The following is a 17,435-nucleotide window of genomic DNA, read 5'->3' on the forward strand; positions in this document are numbered from 1 at the left end:
TCACCAAAAGCTCTTCAATGTAGCGAGAAAGTTTCTCACATGGAGTGACCTTCAACTAGCCCCTAAATGTTTGTTAAAAGTCCGGTTGGTCAAAGCATGAAACAGTCATCTTTTTTTTTAGTTTTCAAGACTTTCTTAAGAGACAGTCATTTTAACATAATTCATGATCTTTTTTACCCAACCTTTTGCCTTTTGGGCACAGGACAATTGAGCCAAAAATTTAAAACTACTAGGGGACATTTGAGCGCCAACATAAGAGCCCATTTTTGCGCTGGATTAATTCGCTCACCTGTATTTTAGGTAGCCCATTTTAGCGAATTTACCTGGTTGAATAATGCTCACCTTACTATATCACCCAGCAATTTATGTTTTCCTCGATACTATTATAAAATTACAAAGAACAACATATATAAAGATACAAAGTATAAAGGAATGTGCACCACAATATTCGAGAAAAGATAAAGAGCAGTTCCTAATGCAATTCAACAGTATTGTGCAGGGGGTATATCTAGAACCCATTAGGTACGTTCTCTAGGTTATAAATTCAAGGCTAGAACAGACTTTAAACATTTGATTTAACCTTTTAGACTTTTAGTGCTGTATTTTATTAATTGAAAATTTTAATTTTGTTTTATATTGTGCTGTTTTGAGTCTATTAGTGCTTTATTTTAATGGACAGGTTTTATATTGTGCTGTCTTGAGTCTATTAAAGTTTTTGAATTTTTTATATATTATTTATTTACTAAAAGGGGTTAACAAATATTTCGCTAAAATGGGCTTGACAATTTTAATTTTCGCTAAAATGGGTTAATTCTGGCGCTCAAATGTCCTATTTTTTTCTATCAAATGTCGTATCAATGCGCTCAAATGTCCTCGACCGTGCCTTTTAGAGCCACACATTTCTGGTCATAAAAGTGACATGATGATTAATTAATATCAAAACAACCCCTACTTCAATACTTTCTAATTTTAATCAAAGCTAATAAGTTGTTCAATGTTGGACAGCTAAAATCTACCTGTTCAGGTGACAGGTAAACTATTTCCAGTACTGGACATCGTATAAATTGGTCAGTCTATTCAAAGTTATTTTCTTACATTTCAGCAGTTGGTATCTAATTGATTTAGTCCAAAAGATAAAAATTATAAGAAATACATTTATAAACATGATTAATTTGATGAAAAATTTAAAAGGTTTTAAATGAAAAATCGTCAAAAAATGAATCAGAACACATATGCGCACATATATGGGCTTGTGCGCAGGTGGAAATTCAATAATGCATCCTACATTTCTACAATAAACAGCTGCGCCATGAGCACATGATACACCTGACGTCTTGTGTGGAATTTTAATGCAATAATCATACATCGTTTTTGAGATATATGGCGTGACATGTAAAAAAAAACTCCCCCTTTTTTACAAAATACTCAATAACTCAAAAACAAAATTTTGAATCATCACCAAAAAGTATACAGATATTAAGATTAATATAACTAAAAAGTGTTTAAAGTTTTAAGCCATAATGAAGAATTGTTTTTGAGATACGGTGCGACATGTGAAAAAAAACACACCCCTGTTTTAGTTACAAAGTGCCGTAACTCAAAAAGTTTTAATCTTATTTTCACCAAAAGGTATACAGATCATTTGACCATCATAAGAAACAACTATGTTAAGTTTCATGAAATTTGGATAAGTCGTTCTCAAGTTACGGTGCGACTTGTTTACGCCAGACAGACGGACACCGGACATTTGTATACCATAATACGTCCCATCAAAATTTTGACAGGCGTATAAAAATTCTAAAATTATCATTGATGCCTGTATCTAACGTTCATTTCAAGTATTTTGTTGCAGAAATAAAGTGGAAAAAGCTTCTTCACTAAGTCGTGCTTTGTTACGTATCTGTTTCTGGTCCATGTTTTACAATCCCAAGTTAACACCAGGTATAAGAAAATGTGATTTAAAAACGAAAGCAAACTTTTTGACAACATCATTTTCGAAAATAAAGAGTCTAGGCAGATATGAGCACACTGGTGTGCACACTTCAAATGATGCACTATCAATTTAACAGTTTACGTCAGAACATAAAAATAAAGTAAAGTTTAATATCTTTTTTTTTTATATCTAATGTTAATCATTGGGATGATCATCTGATTACCATAATTGCCTTTTGTGACTAAGTCTTAAGGAATTAAAATCGGGATCAGATAAAAATATATCAGGCTGGCATAAATATGTTTTGGAAGCCCTGGTCAATAGACCATGACTGAGGAAACAAGTAAACTGCGAGCTACTGCTCACTGATGATACCCCCGCCGCAAGTGGATAATATTAATAGTGTAAAAATATGCAAGTGTTCGGTAAACAGGAAGTTGTCAAGTGATCAATCTGAAAACGCATCACACGGTATAGCTGACTTATATAAATCCTGAAACAAAATTTCAGAAATCCTTGTATTGTAGTTCCTGAGAAAAATGTGACGAAAATTTTCAACTTGGCTATCATGTGTAAAATCATACAAGTGTTCGGTAAACAGGAAGTTGTCAAGTGATCAATCTGAAAACGCATCACACCGTATAGCTGACTTAGATAAACCCTGAAACCAAATTTCAGAATTCCTTGTATTGTAATTCCTGAGAAAAATGTGACGAAAATTTTCAACTTGGCTATCATGTGTAAAATCATACAAGTGTTCGGTAAACAGGAAGTAGTCAAGTGATCAATCTGAAAACGCATCCCACGGTAAACTGACTTAGATAAACCCTGAAACCAAATTTCAGAAATCCTTGTATTGTAGTTCCTGAGAAAAATGTGACGAAAATTTTCAACTTGGCTATCATGTGTAAAATCATACAAGTGTTCGGTAAACAGGAAGTTGTCAAGTGATCAATCTGAAAACGCATCACACGGTATAGCTGACTTAGATAAACCATGAAACCAAATTTCAGAAATCTCTGAAGTTCCTGAGAAAAATGTGACGAAAGTTTCATGGGATGGACTGACTGATGGACGGACTGAAGGACTGACGGACGGACTGAAGGACTGACGGACAGACAGAGGTAAAACAGTATACCCCCCCTTTTTTAAAGAAAGCGGGGGGGTATAATTAAGATGTGCCAATTCTTATACAACTGCATACCACATATCATTGACCTACCATCAGTGGTTCCTCATAAATTGACCTAATCATAAGTAAATACATTGTTAATGCTGCCCTCACCAACAGAGCCAGTTTACCCAAATCTACCTTTTTGATTTGGTCAAGTGAGACAAAAATGTAGAAGATTTATGTGTTTCCAGGTATTACTGTAAGCTTATCCATAAAAACATGCACATGACATGGAAGACATTTTAAAATCTCTACTGAAAGTGAGTGTTAAAGACTTATGTTAAAAGAAAATGGAAGAGAAAGTCTTAAATTGCCTCAACAGATGGTTACAACATTTTCATAGTGCCATCCCTTAGTATCATGAATGTTCCAATGAAACCACTTTTATGTGAAGTTCGATCAAAAGTTTTAAGTGTTGACATCTAAGAGACTGCAATGAGGATTTAGCAGCACTGAACTAAACTCAATTAATCATCATTCTTCAGAAATATTATTTTGTCCTGTTTTGTATAATTAAATTTTTCTTAGCTCTCTTTAGATTTACCCTGTGTACCTACATTGATATAAATTACATAAAATGCAATATATGTTCAAACTTATTGTGGATTCATTATTATTAGTTTAATATCAAGTTTTGTGTATTTCTTGGGTACAGGTAAACCAAGAAAACTTAACATTTAACTAATGAACCACAGTGTTCCAGCTAGGCCGTTTTCAGAGGGTGCAGCGCCCGCCCTTTTCCGAGTGGCGCCCTGCGCCCTTTTTACAGTTTCCAGGGCGCCCTGCCTTTTTTGAAGATCGATTGCATATTAATTTGCGTATTGATATGATACGCTAATTACTAAATTTTACCTGGGGAAAAGTTTATGACTTTGTTTACGACCCCAAGCTAATCAATGGTTACAACTGGTGTCATAATCTGTTGTTATAGGTAATCCGTTTATCGGATGGGTCATTAATGATCATCAACATTAATTCGTTCAAATAGAATCGGTCAATTGGCAATTATCTTTGTAGAAATGTGCATACAACAACTTGCGATGTTTACCGTAGTTTCATGGAGGAAACGTAATGACAGAAAGTTGAAAAACCATAATAAACTCTTTGAAGACATTGTTTTACTTGTTTTCTGTAAAATAAACAGATAATTCAGACATATTTGTCATTGACTGCATTCATTTTTGATACGAAAATAACAAAATCGGCCGCCATATTGTGATCATATTTACATCATATTTATGTACTGTTTATAATCCTCCAAAGAAGGAGCACATCCGAATAAAGAAAGATAACTCAATCTGATTTTTTTCCTAGCATTGAGTAACCCATTTACATATTCTAAAATATGTCTCCATACTTCTTGCTTAAGAATATATATGTTTAGGTATTTATTTTGAGTTATGGGAAAAGTTAAAGAGGGTCTTAGTAGCAGTGTTGGTAGGGTGCCTTGGTCATCTTTTGCTATATTCTTTATTTTTGATAATATTTTTCACTGTTGCTTTATATCCTAAAATTGTGAATTTACTGAGCACAGCTGTTTTGTGCTGTATTGCCATCAAGCACAGCTGTTTTGTGCTGTATTGCCATCAAGCACAGCAGAGGTAGAAAGGTAAAACTTGTAAAATGTGGTAGACCATAGAAACAGTATGAAACAGGTCTCCTTTCAAAACATACTGCATATAAAGTTCAACTGTGCCAAGCAATGATAAAAAAACTTGTGTGACAAGCTGCTTTTCATATTATTATATTGCGCGTTAAATGCCCTTTTCAGGATTGGCACCCTGCCCTTTTGAAAACCTAGCTGGAACACTAAACCATGAAAAACAGGTCAAGGTCAAATGAACACTGCTAGACAAACATATTGGCTTTACAATTGTTCCATTAACCAAATATAGTTGAGTTATTGTCTATAGTATCTTAAACATGAGGTCATATCAACCCTGTCTCCATGGAAAAGGCCGTACTTTGACCGACAATGTTTACTTTAAAAATTGTAACTTGGATGGAGAGTTGTCTCATTGGCACCCATACCACATCTTATTATATCTAATCTATGTAGACATTGCAAGGAACCCAAATACCAAACAGATTTATCCTAAAACGTATAATAAGTGGAAAATTCACATGAGAAAACACCTATCCATTAAAATAAAATCAAGGACATTGGACATATGAAAGACAGAAATTTCATAACATGAGGTATCTGCATTCAAGGTATGAAGCATCTGGGTCTTTCACCTTCTGAAATATATAGCTTTATACAAATAGTTAAGGCTGCTGCTGCCACCAATACCACTGGTAAAACTGAGCACATTTGGTCAAGCCATTTTGTGTGAAGGTGTTTCTGCAAACTAAACAACACCATAGTCATATAATACTAAAAGATTTATTACCTTTGCTGCTTTACTAGATTTCAACTGTCTGATTTTATCACCCTGTGCGACTATTTTGTTATTGATATCAACACCAGACCCTCCTGTGGATGCTGAAGCTGGTTGTGTTCCAGTAGAAGGAGGTGCACAGCATGGTTTCCAGTCAGAACCAGTAGCAGTTTTGTATTCAGCTTTCAATGCAAGCAGCGCCTTCACTGCTACATCGATGTCAGCCTATTTAAAATAAAACAATGCTTTTTCTGTCAAAGCAAACCTTCACATATTTAGGAATTATGTGTTGGCTTTTTCATTGGGATTTTTTCTAGGTACATTATCATTGGTAAGTGATGTTTTTTGTTGATTTTGAAGGAAAATGCGAACCATGAATTTGAAAGTTCAATGGATGATTAAATTACCTATAGACTTGTAAGCAGTGTAAGTGATATCCATGAAATCAAGTATCCACCCACTAAAATACAATTTTTCTTGAATACGTTTTCTGAAAATTAAAGAATACTATACTCACACACCACTCAAACGGATCTTACCTTGGCTGCTTTATCTGACTTCAACTGTCGAACTTTATCTCCCTGGGCTGCTATTTTGTTATTGATATCACCAGCAGCCCCACCTGTGGATGCTGAAGCTGGTGGTGCTCCAGTGGAAGGAGGAGCACAGCCTGGTTTCCAGTCAGAACCAGTAGCAGTTTTGTATTCAACTTTCAATGCCAGAAGAGCCTTTACTGCTGTGTCAATATCAGCCTATTTTAAAAAAAAAACCAACATTATTATATTTTTAGTTTTTAGCATTAACTATATTTTCTATCAATGCAAACTTTAACATAGTTGGTATTCATAAGTAGTTTTGTTTTCATTTCATGGAGGTTTACTCAAATTATCGCTCCAAATTAAAGAAGATCTAGATGTGGAAATAACTGAGAATGTGTCCTAGAGACACAGATGATGCACCCACTTGCATAATATGTTCAAAGGGCAAACACAGTAAAAGAAACACTACCCACATTTGCATTTGATCTGAATTAGGTGGTAGTAAGCATTGTGTATCAGTTTCATAACATTTGGTTGAGGCAAACTCAAGTTAGAGAACAGAAAAAAGAAAAAAAACAGTACTTTTTCCATTTGAAAAGAGGCATAACTCAAGAACGGTAAATGTGACTTCATCAAAATTCCAACTTGATCTCCTGTTTGTGGTAATGATTATCTTGTATAAGTTTCATAATATTTGGTATAGGCAACCAAATATTATTGAGCAGAAATGAAAAATTTAGTAAATTTTGTGTTTGTAATGGGGCATTACTCTAGAACAGTAAAAGGGACGCCACCAAAATTCAAACTTTATCTGTGTTTTGTAGTAAAAAGCATTGTGTAAAAGTTTCACAACATTGGCCAACTAAAGTTTGAGATCAGACAACAATTTTGGGACATACATAGGGACAGACATTGGTAAATCTTTATGCCCCCCCCTCTGCTTTGACAAAGGCATACAAATAAAGAAGTGAGAAAAAATACTTTTTAATAGGCTACTAAACAAATCCTTGAGTGCTTTTCAGGTGAAACAGGAGACAAATATTTGTTTTTTTGTAAAATTTATTACCAACATGTATACTGCATTTGCAATTTTTAACTTTTCCCACTAAAACAATATCCTTTTCCAACATATAATGAGTTGACCATTGGGGAAAAACATTTCAGCATGTCTCTTTTTAACAACATACTTTTAGTGTAGTAATATCAAATTATATTATGAAAATGTTACAATTCCAGACTAAACAAAATAATCTTTTTACTACTGACAGATTAATTACCTTGGCTGCTTTATCAGACTTCAACTGTCGAACTTTATCTCCCTGGGCTGCTATTTTGTTATTAATATCAACACCAGCCCCTCCAGTGGATGCTGTAGCTGATGGTGCTCCTGTGGAAGGAGGAGCACAGCCTGGTTTCCAATCAGAACCAGTAGCAGTTTTGTATTCAGCTTTCAATGCCAGGAGAGCCTTTACTGCTGCATCAATGTCAGCCTATTTCAAATCAAACATGAACATTTTAGATTTAAATATGAACATTTTTTTCATCGAACCAGTTCATCACATATTTGTTAAAAAAAAAAAAATTCAAATAATGGATCAAACCAATCTTCATATATGTGGTAACCAAGAGTTATTGGAATGTCTTTTATCTATTGTTTTCAATATATAACTATCAATTAAAGGAGATATCGAATAGATATCAATTAGCCAGCAGAATTAAGTTTACCAAAATAGACATGTACAGCTGTCATCATTGAGTTAGATACTATTTATTTCAACAGATAATACAAAATATTCAGCATAATCCAAACAACAAATTCCTAATTAAAACAATACAAAGTTTTTGACTTTATCTCATTTCAAAAATACCAATTTACAAAGGTTTATAGTTGTAAAATACTTTCCTGAACTTAAGGACACGTTTATTAGCCATACTGCTTTCTGTAATAAAACTATAATCCTATACTTCTTAAAGATTAATTACCTTAGATGCTTTATCAGACTTCAACTGTCGAACTTTATCTCCCTGGGCTGCTATTTTGTTATTAATGTCAACACCAGCCCCTCCAGTGGATGCTGAAGCTGGTGGTGCTCCTGTGGAAGGAGGAGCACAGCCTGGTTTCCAGTCAGAACCAGTAGCAGTTTTGTATTCAGCTTTCAATGCCAGTAGAGCCTTTACTGCTGCGTCAATGTCAGCCTATAAAAAAAACCATGATTTTTTTTTCATCAAACCAGTCCATCACATATTTGGTAACAAAGGGTTGTTAGAATGCCTTTTATTGATTTTTATTTATTATATATTTATTAAATGAGATATGGAATTAATATCAATAAGCCAGAAAAACTTTCATTTAGAAAAATAAACATATAAAGCTGTCATCAATGAGAAAGATTCAACAAACTAATTCAACAGAAAATATAAAATATTCATCACCAACCAAACAACAAATTCCTAATGTAAACAATACAAAAATCATTTTTAGTTTTTGGTTTCATCTTTTGCAAAATACCAGTCAATAAAGTTGTAAGAAAAATTGCATACATTGCTGCAGAAAATGACCTCTTTCTGTACTTGCGGACAAGTTTATTAGCCATACTGTTTCCTGTAATAAAACAATACTGTCATCTTATATTACTGAAAGATTTATTACCTTGGCTGCTTTTTCAGACTTCAACTGTCTGACTTTATCTCCCTGGGCTGCTATTTTGTTATTAATGTCAACACCAGGCCCTCCAGTGGATGATGCAGCTGGTGGTGCTCCAGTGGAAGGAGGAACACAGCCTGGTTTCCAGTCAGAACCAGTAGCAGTTTTGTATTCAATTTTCAATGCCAGGAGAGCCTTTACTGCTGCATCAATGTCAGCCTATTTTAAATAAAACATATTGATGACTTATTTTTTACAAAATTGACTTGGTTGAATAAAAGGGATGATTACTAAAAGCTTTCAACAACAAAAAACTATGTATAATTGATACAACAATTCCCAAATTTTTTTTTACTATTTGTATGTTTATAGGTTTTCAAAGAAATCACTTAATTTATTTTTACAAGCTTGTAGATGTATTCAATATATTAAACCTTTTAACTAAGTTCTTACTTTTGAAGCCTTGGCACTCTTAAGATCCCTGACTTTATTACCCTGGGCTGCAATCTCTTCATTCAGTTTTCCAGCATCGCCTTTTACAGAACTTGTTGCTGAAGTCAGTGTTGCCTTTGGTGGATCATCTGGTTTCCAGTCCTTACCAGTGGCAGCCTTATATTCAGCTTTCAGGGCCAACAGTATCTTAACTTCAGTATCAACCAACTCCTTAGCATTAAAGAAAAAAAATAGTTTAAAAAAAATTTTAAAAATTGTTAAACAGGTAAAATGTATCAATAAAAATTCCTCCCTAAAACATAAAAAAAATTGCCATAAGGCTTGATCATTAATAAAGTTGCTTTGAAGTGCTTAACTTGGGAAAATCAACCACAAATACAAACTTTCAAGACTAAATAGTGGAAAATGAAATGACGCTGTTTCAATACAGAGGTCCTTTGTTTAAAATCATCAGCTTTCAGCCAGAATATCAAGGTACAATTCTGTTGCAAGTTATTTTCGTGTGGTGTACATTTTGGCTGATCTTTACAGATAAAAAAATATCCCAAAATAAATTCTATCAATTGAACAATTCACATGCAATGGTTTTGTATAAAAATGTTAACCTCGAAAATTTTGTATACCTTATTCAATGAAAAATCACAAATTTACACCAGTGAAATTAACATACAGTGATAAACTAAAAATCTAAAATAATTTTAAGACTTTTGTATGATGTAAGTAGTACACACATTTAAATTATTGTTTTATGATAATTGTTGTTTAAGCATGGCTGGAGTAACCACTCACCTTTTTAGCTTTTTCAGTCTTAAGATTTCTGACCCTTTCTCCCTGAGCTTTAGTTCTGTTATATAAATCGACTAAATCAAGGTTTATAGATGATGGAGGGTTTTCATCCTTTGGTGACTTTTCTGCTGCTTTACCTTTCTTACTTTGAGCTTTCTGTAAGTACAACAGACTTGCTATAAATCATTTAAAAATCATTTCAACAATGGTGCATGCAAATATTTGCTGGATAAAAAAACAACCCTGCATGGTTTTTGTTAATTTCATGAATCAATGTATTTTCTTTTTATAAGTGTGATTTAAACTTATGACAAAAGGTGCATCATTTTATTTCACTTGATTTTGACTTTTTCCAGTGGATTATTACATATTTTCAAGTGTTGAGTGATAAAGATTTTCAAGTGTTCTTTTTTAAAAAGGATAAAAAAAATAGAATAATTTCATAACCTGTCATATTTTCTTTTCACAATACATATTTAGTTTTTATACCTCTTTAGCACTGCCTTCCTGTTTATGTTTAGAACCAGCTGTGGGCATTTCTTTCTGATGACCGTCTGGAATATTCAGAAGTACACATGGACCACACTTTCCAGTGAACACACTGCAACAAAACTTCAGAATTAACTTAGTTTAACCACATTTGTGTTGTTTTTAAGTTCAAAAGATCATAAATTAACATGTGAAAAATATGGAGTTAGTTTTTTTTCAAAGAACTAAATTACAGAGAATCTATTGTGTAAAAAGTAGGAGTTTTTTTTAATTTTTTTTTACACTTTTATAAGACTTAAAACGGTAACTATAGCTGTCTACCTGAAACACGTTGATGAATTGACTATAAACATATAAGCTGTAGAAAAATTCTCCAGAAAAATCTTCACTTTTAAATTCAGAAACTATTGCATTGTTTTTATCATTCCTAAAATTGTGATGGGAAATGTTTAGCAATACATGATGCAATATTTGTATACATGCTTTACAGTTGTCATCTTTGCTAGCCAAGGGTTACGATCCACTCCCGCTCTCTTCACCCTTGGCAGATTGAGATAAAATTTCGGAGACACAAGGTAAGAATTTTTATTGGTTGCAGTCAAAACTCGCTGCATCCAATCAAAAAGCGCCTTTAACATGATCACGTGTAAATGTAGAAAGTGTTTGTAAACAATTACCACATGTTTATTGTGCAACAAGTCTTTACACCCCTAAACATACGACTATATTTAGTGACAACTTGAATGTTTTTAATCAACCAATAGAAGTTCCTGTGTATATTTCATGCACAAATGGATGCATGTTGACGTATATTTTCATTTCTGGCTTTACCAAGTGTGTAGAATATAGACGCTACCGTGTTTTTACCTCCAAATTGAAGAGTTCAAGTGATACCATTGGTCAAGAATAATGTACTTGGAATGGGCGTGATTTTTATCTTCCAATAGATGGCGCAACATTGTTATCACAAATGTTGGCTCAATCCGTCAAGGGTGAAGAGAGCAAGAGTGGATCGTAACCCTTGGCTAGCAAAGATGTACAGTTGTAGGTAGAACATTCATATGCCTTGTGATCCTAGTACATGTTTCAATAGAACCATCCTGAGTTTACAATAGTAACTCCATTACCTCACAGATTCATATGGTTGATCACAGATATAATATCCTCTCCTCTGGAGCTGGATTATGTCCCCTTTCTTCAGATCTTTCAAACATGGATCTCCATACATTACATTGTCTTGCTGAAAACAAATAATATCCAATTAACTTACATGTACAAATCTGCCTGTGTACATTTATATGAACCTTATGATCATAAACAAGAGGCTCTCAAGAGCCTGAATCGCTCACCTTAATTTTTTTGGTTAAATCTCTCATCAAGGATTATTTTGGCTTTTCAATTTATTTAAATGTTCTTTGAATTGTCTTATTTTCTTCAAAAGCAAAAAAAAAAATCATTTTCTCCTATGTTCTATTTCAGCCATAGGAGCTATATTTCTTGACATACAAGGAAATGAAATATAAAATTTATACTAGATACTCTGAAACTCATTTAGCCTAAGTTTGGCTGAAATTGATCTAAATGCTTTCGTTTTTGAGATATAAGCCAAAAACTGCATTTGACCCCTATGTTCTATTTTAAGTAACGGCGGCCATGTTTTTTGACGGATCGAAAATCCAAGCACACACTTTGTGCAGGATAATCTAAGGAACAATCATGCTAAGTTTCATCCAAATCCATTCAGTAGTTTCAGAGGAGAAGATTTTTTAAAGTTAGCAAATATGATGAACAAATTGTGAAAAATTGTCATTAAAGGACAATAACCCCTTAAGGGGTCAATTGAAAATTTTGGTCATATTAACTTTTTTGTAGATCTTACTTTGCTGATCATTTTTGCTGTGTACAGTTTATCTTTATCTATAATAATATTCAAGATAATGACCAAAAACTGCAAAATTTCCTTAAAATAACCAATTAAGTGGCAGCAACCCAACAATGGGTTGTTTGATTCATCTGAAAATTTCAGGGCTGATAGATCTTGACCTAATGAACATTTTTACCCCATGTCAGATTTGCTCTAAATGCTTTCGTTTTTGAGATATAAGCAAAAAACTGCATTTGACCCCTATGTTCTATTTAAAGTAACGGCGGCCATGTTTTTTGATGAATCAAAAATCGAAGCACACACTTAGTGCAGGATATACTAAGGAACAATTATGCTAAGTTTCATCCAAATCCATTCAGTAGTTTCAGAGGAGAAGATTTTTTAAAGTTAGCAAATATGATGAACAAATTGTGAAAAATTGTCATTAAAGGACAATAACCCCTTAAGGGGTCAATTGAAAATTTTGGTCATATTAACTTTTTTGTAGATCTTACTTTGCTGATCATTTTTGCTGTTTACAGTTTATCTTTATCTATAATAATATTCAAGATAATGACCAAAAACTGCAAAATTTCCTTAAAATTACCAATTAAGTGGCAGCAACCCAACAATGGTTTGTTTGATTCATCTGAAAATTTCAGGGCTGATAGATCTTGACCTAACAGTCTGCACCAAAAACTTTTTCAACTACTAGTCCGAAGACCAATATTCTGACATTTTTCTTATTGGTCCAAACAAAATTTTGCAAAAACTCACTAGTCCGAATGAAATTTTACTAGTCTGGGGCATCGGACTAGTGGCTAACCGTGCAGACTGCCTAATGAACATTTTTACCCCAGTCAAATTTGCTCTAAATGCTTTCGTTTTTGAGATATAAGCCAAAAACTGCATTTGACCCCTATGTTCTATTTAAAGTAACGGCGGCCATGTTTTTTGACGAATCAAAAATCGAAGCACACACTTTGTGCAGGATATACTAAGGAACAATTATGTTAAGTTTCAATCAAATCCATTCAGTAGTTTCAGAGGAGAAGATGTTTGAAAAATTGTTAACGACGACGACGGACGCCAACTGATGAGAAAAGCTCACATGGCCTTTTAGGCCAGGTGAGCTAATGATATTTGTAAGATAGCGTCTATACAATATTTAATAAAAGATACATGCCATATGGAAAGTTAAATATCATAATTTATTAAAAACATGAAATATTAACTGATTTTCAACCCATTTAACTTCTACATATCAATTAAATCCTTTCAGCAAAACTCTGTTTACATTATTGACACCAAAATACGATACAATCTTATCCCTTCTATTTCGGTCAAATATATAAAGGTCTTCAGATAAATAGAGGCAATGACAGTACTAAATGTCATATGAAAATACAATAATTAATTTAGAGCTGCAATTTTTCACAATTAATTCATAAATCTAAGTAGAAGCATACACAATACATGGAATTGCTCTCAAATTTAACTGATTTATTATCTTTTTTATTAATTGTAAACTCTTTGATTTTATTAATACCATATTCCAGTAAAGACATTGAAAATTTACCTTAGAGTTCATGTTGACATACTGTTTAAAGTCCTCTCCTTTGGCAAGTATAGGTTTAGTTATAATGTGGTCATACTGGACACAAACACATGGAATGAATGGAGCCTTGTCTGTTACAGCTAACCATGTGATCTTCTGCGTCTTCTTAAAGTCCTGAAAGAAGACCATATCATTTACAACCATACATTATACAAATGAGTAGGAAAACTTTCAAAAGAATATAATCATGCATCTAAGATAAGATCTATTCATAATTCTTTTATACATGCAATGATACTTTTAACTGTACCTTTATACAGCTGGATGTAGTTATAATAAAAGGGAATAAGAAAATCATGAAATATTACTGTATCACTGTGTATGATACTAAAAAGGGCTATGCACAAAATTAAGTATCTGCGAAATCAAGTTGATTTACAATAGTTTTTTTAAAGTTAGGAATAATAAATTACATTTCAACCAAATTCAGTTTTTCAAATAACTCAATTTTGAAGGCAAACTATTAGGATGAAAATAACTTGAAGATTGTGTATTTTCCCATATTATGCTTGGTCAGTATATTTTTTCTCAACTCATGAGTACATTTACACCAACCTTATTATCCAAGTTCAAAACAGCCTCCATAGACTTTACTTTTCCATTTTCTCTGAAAAAAAAACATATAAATTCAGCATCATCTAATGAAGTGATTTAATATTTTTGTATTCCCTTATAACTTTAAAATTTCAAATGCTATAAATATTAAATGAAAGAAAGGATATCAAGTACAGTATCTAAAAGTTAACAATATTAACTAATGTTATACAAATAACTACTTACTTGACAATTTTGGTGAAATTGATGTTTCCCCAGTTGACAAATGTAACCATTTCTCCCTCTGATATCAACTCAGCATCAGCGCCCTCTATATATATCAGGGGACTATACCATGTATCCTTGTCTCCTATTTCTCCATTCTAAAATAGTAAGGCATTTGTCAGCAACACATTAAGAATTCAATGTTTGTTTTAGCCCTGATATCAAACAGTTGTGATATGACTATTTAAACAGAGCTCAGATAAAAATAAGAAATGTGAAACCGCTATTTGCTAAATGCATGTATTAGGTATGTTTGGTCGGTAAATATTGTGCATAAAAGCTGTGTAAAATATTGTAATTGAATAACTTTTTTTGACAGAAATTGTACATTTTTAAAGGTTAACCAGGTTTATCCAAAATTATCAAGACCAAATAAAAGGTCTAAATCTTTGATGTCAGCTCTTTCTGGAACTTGTACCTTATTGCAATCCTGAGGTGTAGGGCAATTGTTAAGTTTCCTCAATTCTTCTGAGATGATTGGATAATTGATAATTGATGTCAGCATTAAAATTCTATAATGGGCTCACTATTAGAGCATAGTACAATATAAGACATTAATAAGACCATATGAAATTGAATAAATATCAAATCATAGATAATAGCCAAATCAGGTTTACTAATAAAGCTCAACAAGGTTTTCAATGTAATGCTAATACAAGAACAGTAATTCTTTTTTGAAGGAACAAAATGTCAGTAGATTAAAAAACAGATAGGTTACCTTTGGATGTTTAGGAACTTGTTTCATACTCTCCACAGCCCCTTTCATCGTTACAGGAACTACATCCTCTTTCAACAGAGCTGTGTACCTTGGTACAATGGGATCTATTACCTGTAAGATTCAATCATTCAATAATAATCTTTTATTTGTAAGCAATGTATCTTATATAGAACATTACAAATATTCAATTACATCAGTGAAATAATAAATTTATACAATCAGTCAAATTATCATTACTTTCAAGCATGACGAAGGTTCAAACATTGCTATCAAAGTAAGATGATGTTTAATAATATTTAATATTTCTTCCAATGATTAATATTTTACCATTCTAGTTATTGCCACTGATCTTTTTGTTCAGCATGATTTTACATAAAAATATATTTCAATAAGACAGCAAACCAGAAAAATAATGAAGCTAGAAAAGACATTGACGTGTCAAGCTCTAAGTGGCTCAAGTTAAGGACATACAATAAAAAAATGATCTTTCATTGATTCTTCCTTAAAATTTTGACACATGGTCTATATAGTATGTAATATTGAAAAATGCAAAGATATATATACCATCATAACTTACTTTTTCAGATATTTCAGTTTAAATACTTTTTAGAAAAATATCAGATATGCAACCTAAGTTTATAATTTCCTCAAAGTATGAAAATTCCTGATAAAAATAAAATAGATTTTTTTTCCTGTTTTTTTCAGTTTAAAAGACTTCTGATTTTGCACCTATCATTCTTGGAGAAACATACTCAGAATCTAGTTTCTATAACAAGTAGGATTTCTGTTTTTATAATCTTGTTTATACCCATTTTCATATTCCTCAAAAGAATCTATATGTGATGAACTAATCAGTAAAATTGCTAATACTTTACCAACCTTCTTATTAACAGACCATATCTTGTCCCATTCCATCATAACCACAGATCTGGAAGACCCCTGTTACAAAAAATAACATGTTGTTATATATCTTATACAATTGCTACAATTCAAATAATTTTTCGCAACATACCGTAATAGATTTTTTTTTAAAATAAAAAAAACCTTAAATAGCAAGAGTGCATCAAATTATTGTTTTATTTGCAAATTATATGGCATTAACATTGTAGCTGCATGTTTTATAAAAAATACAAATTGTTCATCTTGCATTGTTTCTAGATTTCTTTCGAACTTGGGTTCTCTTATACAGGCATGGGATCTTTTGAAATGGTGTATAAATCACAATGTAAAAATCAGAGCGGTTCATATTCCGGGGGAAACGAATAATATAGTAGATCCCTGTCAAGGGGAAAAATTACCAATCGTTTGACAGAATGGGCATTTAATATGACAATAGTGAATTTGTTGTTCCTTCAGCTAGGAACACCAGTAATAGATCTGTTTGCGACATCAATGAACAAGAAGCTGCCAGGGTTTTGCTCTCCTTGGCTGGAAGAAACAGCAGTGTCAAGAGATGCGCTGTCAATGAAATGGACAAATCTATTTACTTATGCCACCACTGATAATTCTAAACAAAGTATAACAAAAAATACAGAAAGAGGACTTTGTATTTTTACTGATAGTGCCAATGTGGCAGAGACAGTCGTGGTACATTCAACTTCTCAACCTGTTAATAGACTTTCCAATACAACTGCCAGTCCATCAAAATCTATGAAGTCAAAATGGAATTCTTCATCCAAATCGAAGTGTTCTAAATCTTGTAGCTTGGAAAGTGTCAAAAGATCTTACACTGCAAAAGGATTGTCTTTCTTACAAAACATGCAGCTATGATGTCAATGCCATAGAATTTGCAATTAAACAATATTACAGGCCACAGCATAGCTATGCTATAACAACTTATCTAACAATACTAACCTGGGCTACAATAAACTGTTTTAATCCCTCTACTGTAAGTCCTCTTCTAAGTACACCTCTAACTGTTGGCATTCTAGGGTCATCCCTGTATAATGTCAATAAAGTAAGGGCAAAGAATCGTTAGTTTTGTGATGTGCAGTTCAGAAATAATATCCAAACAGCT

General features: G+C 32.8%; 1 protein-coding gene across 2 annotated transcripts in view; it reads right to left on the minus strand.

The window, feature by feature from the left end:
• The window catches only part of LOC134711783 (bifunctional glutamate/proline--tRNA ligase-like), a 60,777-nt gene that overhangs the window by 20,682 nt on the left and 22,660 nt on the right, over positions 1–17,435 (minus strand). Inside the window, exons 12-26 of one of the 2 annotated variants that reach the window (XM_063572658.1) lie at positions 17,273–17,357; positions 16,298–16,357; positions 15,419–15,529; positions 14,662–14,798; positions 14,437–14,488; positions 13,843–13,995; positions 11,527–11,639; positions 10,400–10,511; positions 9,914–10,066; positions 9,125–9,334; positions 8,678–8,890; positions 8,011–8,223; positions 7,305–7,517; positions 6,028–6,240; positions 5,501–5,713 (exon numbers count right to left, since the gene is read on the minus strand). In XM_063572658.1, the coding sequence (XP_063428728.1) occupies positions 5,501–5,713; positions 6,028–6,240; positions 7,305–7,517; positions 8,011–8,223; positions 8,678–8,890; positions 9,125–9,334; positions 9,914–10,066; positions 10,400–10,511; positions 11,527–11,639; positions 13,843–13,995; positions 14,437–14,488; positions 14,662–14,798; positions 15,419–15,529; positions 16,298–16,357; positions 17,273–17,357 (2,251 nt within the window). The remainder of the gene's footprint in view (positions 1–5,500; positions 5,714–6,027; positions 6,241–7,304; positions 7,518–8,010; positions 8,224–8,677; positions 8,891–9,124; positions 9,335–9,913; positions 10,067–10,399; positions 10,512–11,526; positions 11,640–13,842; positions 13,996–14,436; positions 14,489–14,661; positions 14,799–15,418; positions 15,530–16,297; positions 16,358–17,272; positions 17,358–17,435) is intronic. The other variant, XM_063572659.1, reaches the window with a different exon arrangement.

Source organism: Mytilus trossulus, chromosome 3 (assembly GCF_036588685.1).
Source record: "Mytilus trossulus isolate FHL-02 chromosome 3, PNRI_Mtr1.1.1.hap1, whole genome shotgun sequence".
Classification (NCBI taxonomy): domain Eukaryota; kingdom Metazoa; phylum Mollusca; class Bivalvia; order Mytilida; family Mytilidae; genus Mytilus; species Mytilus trossulus.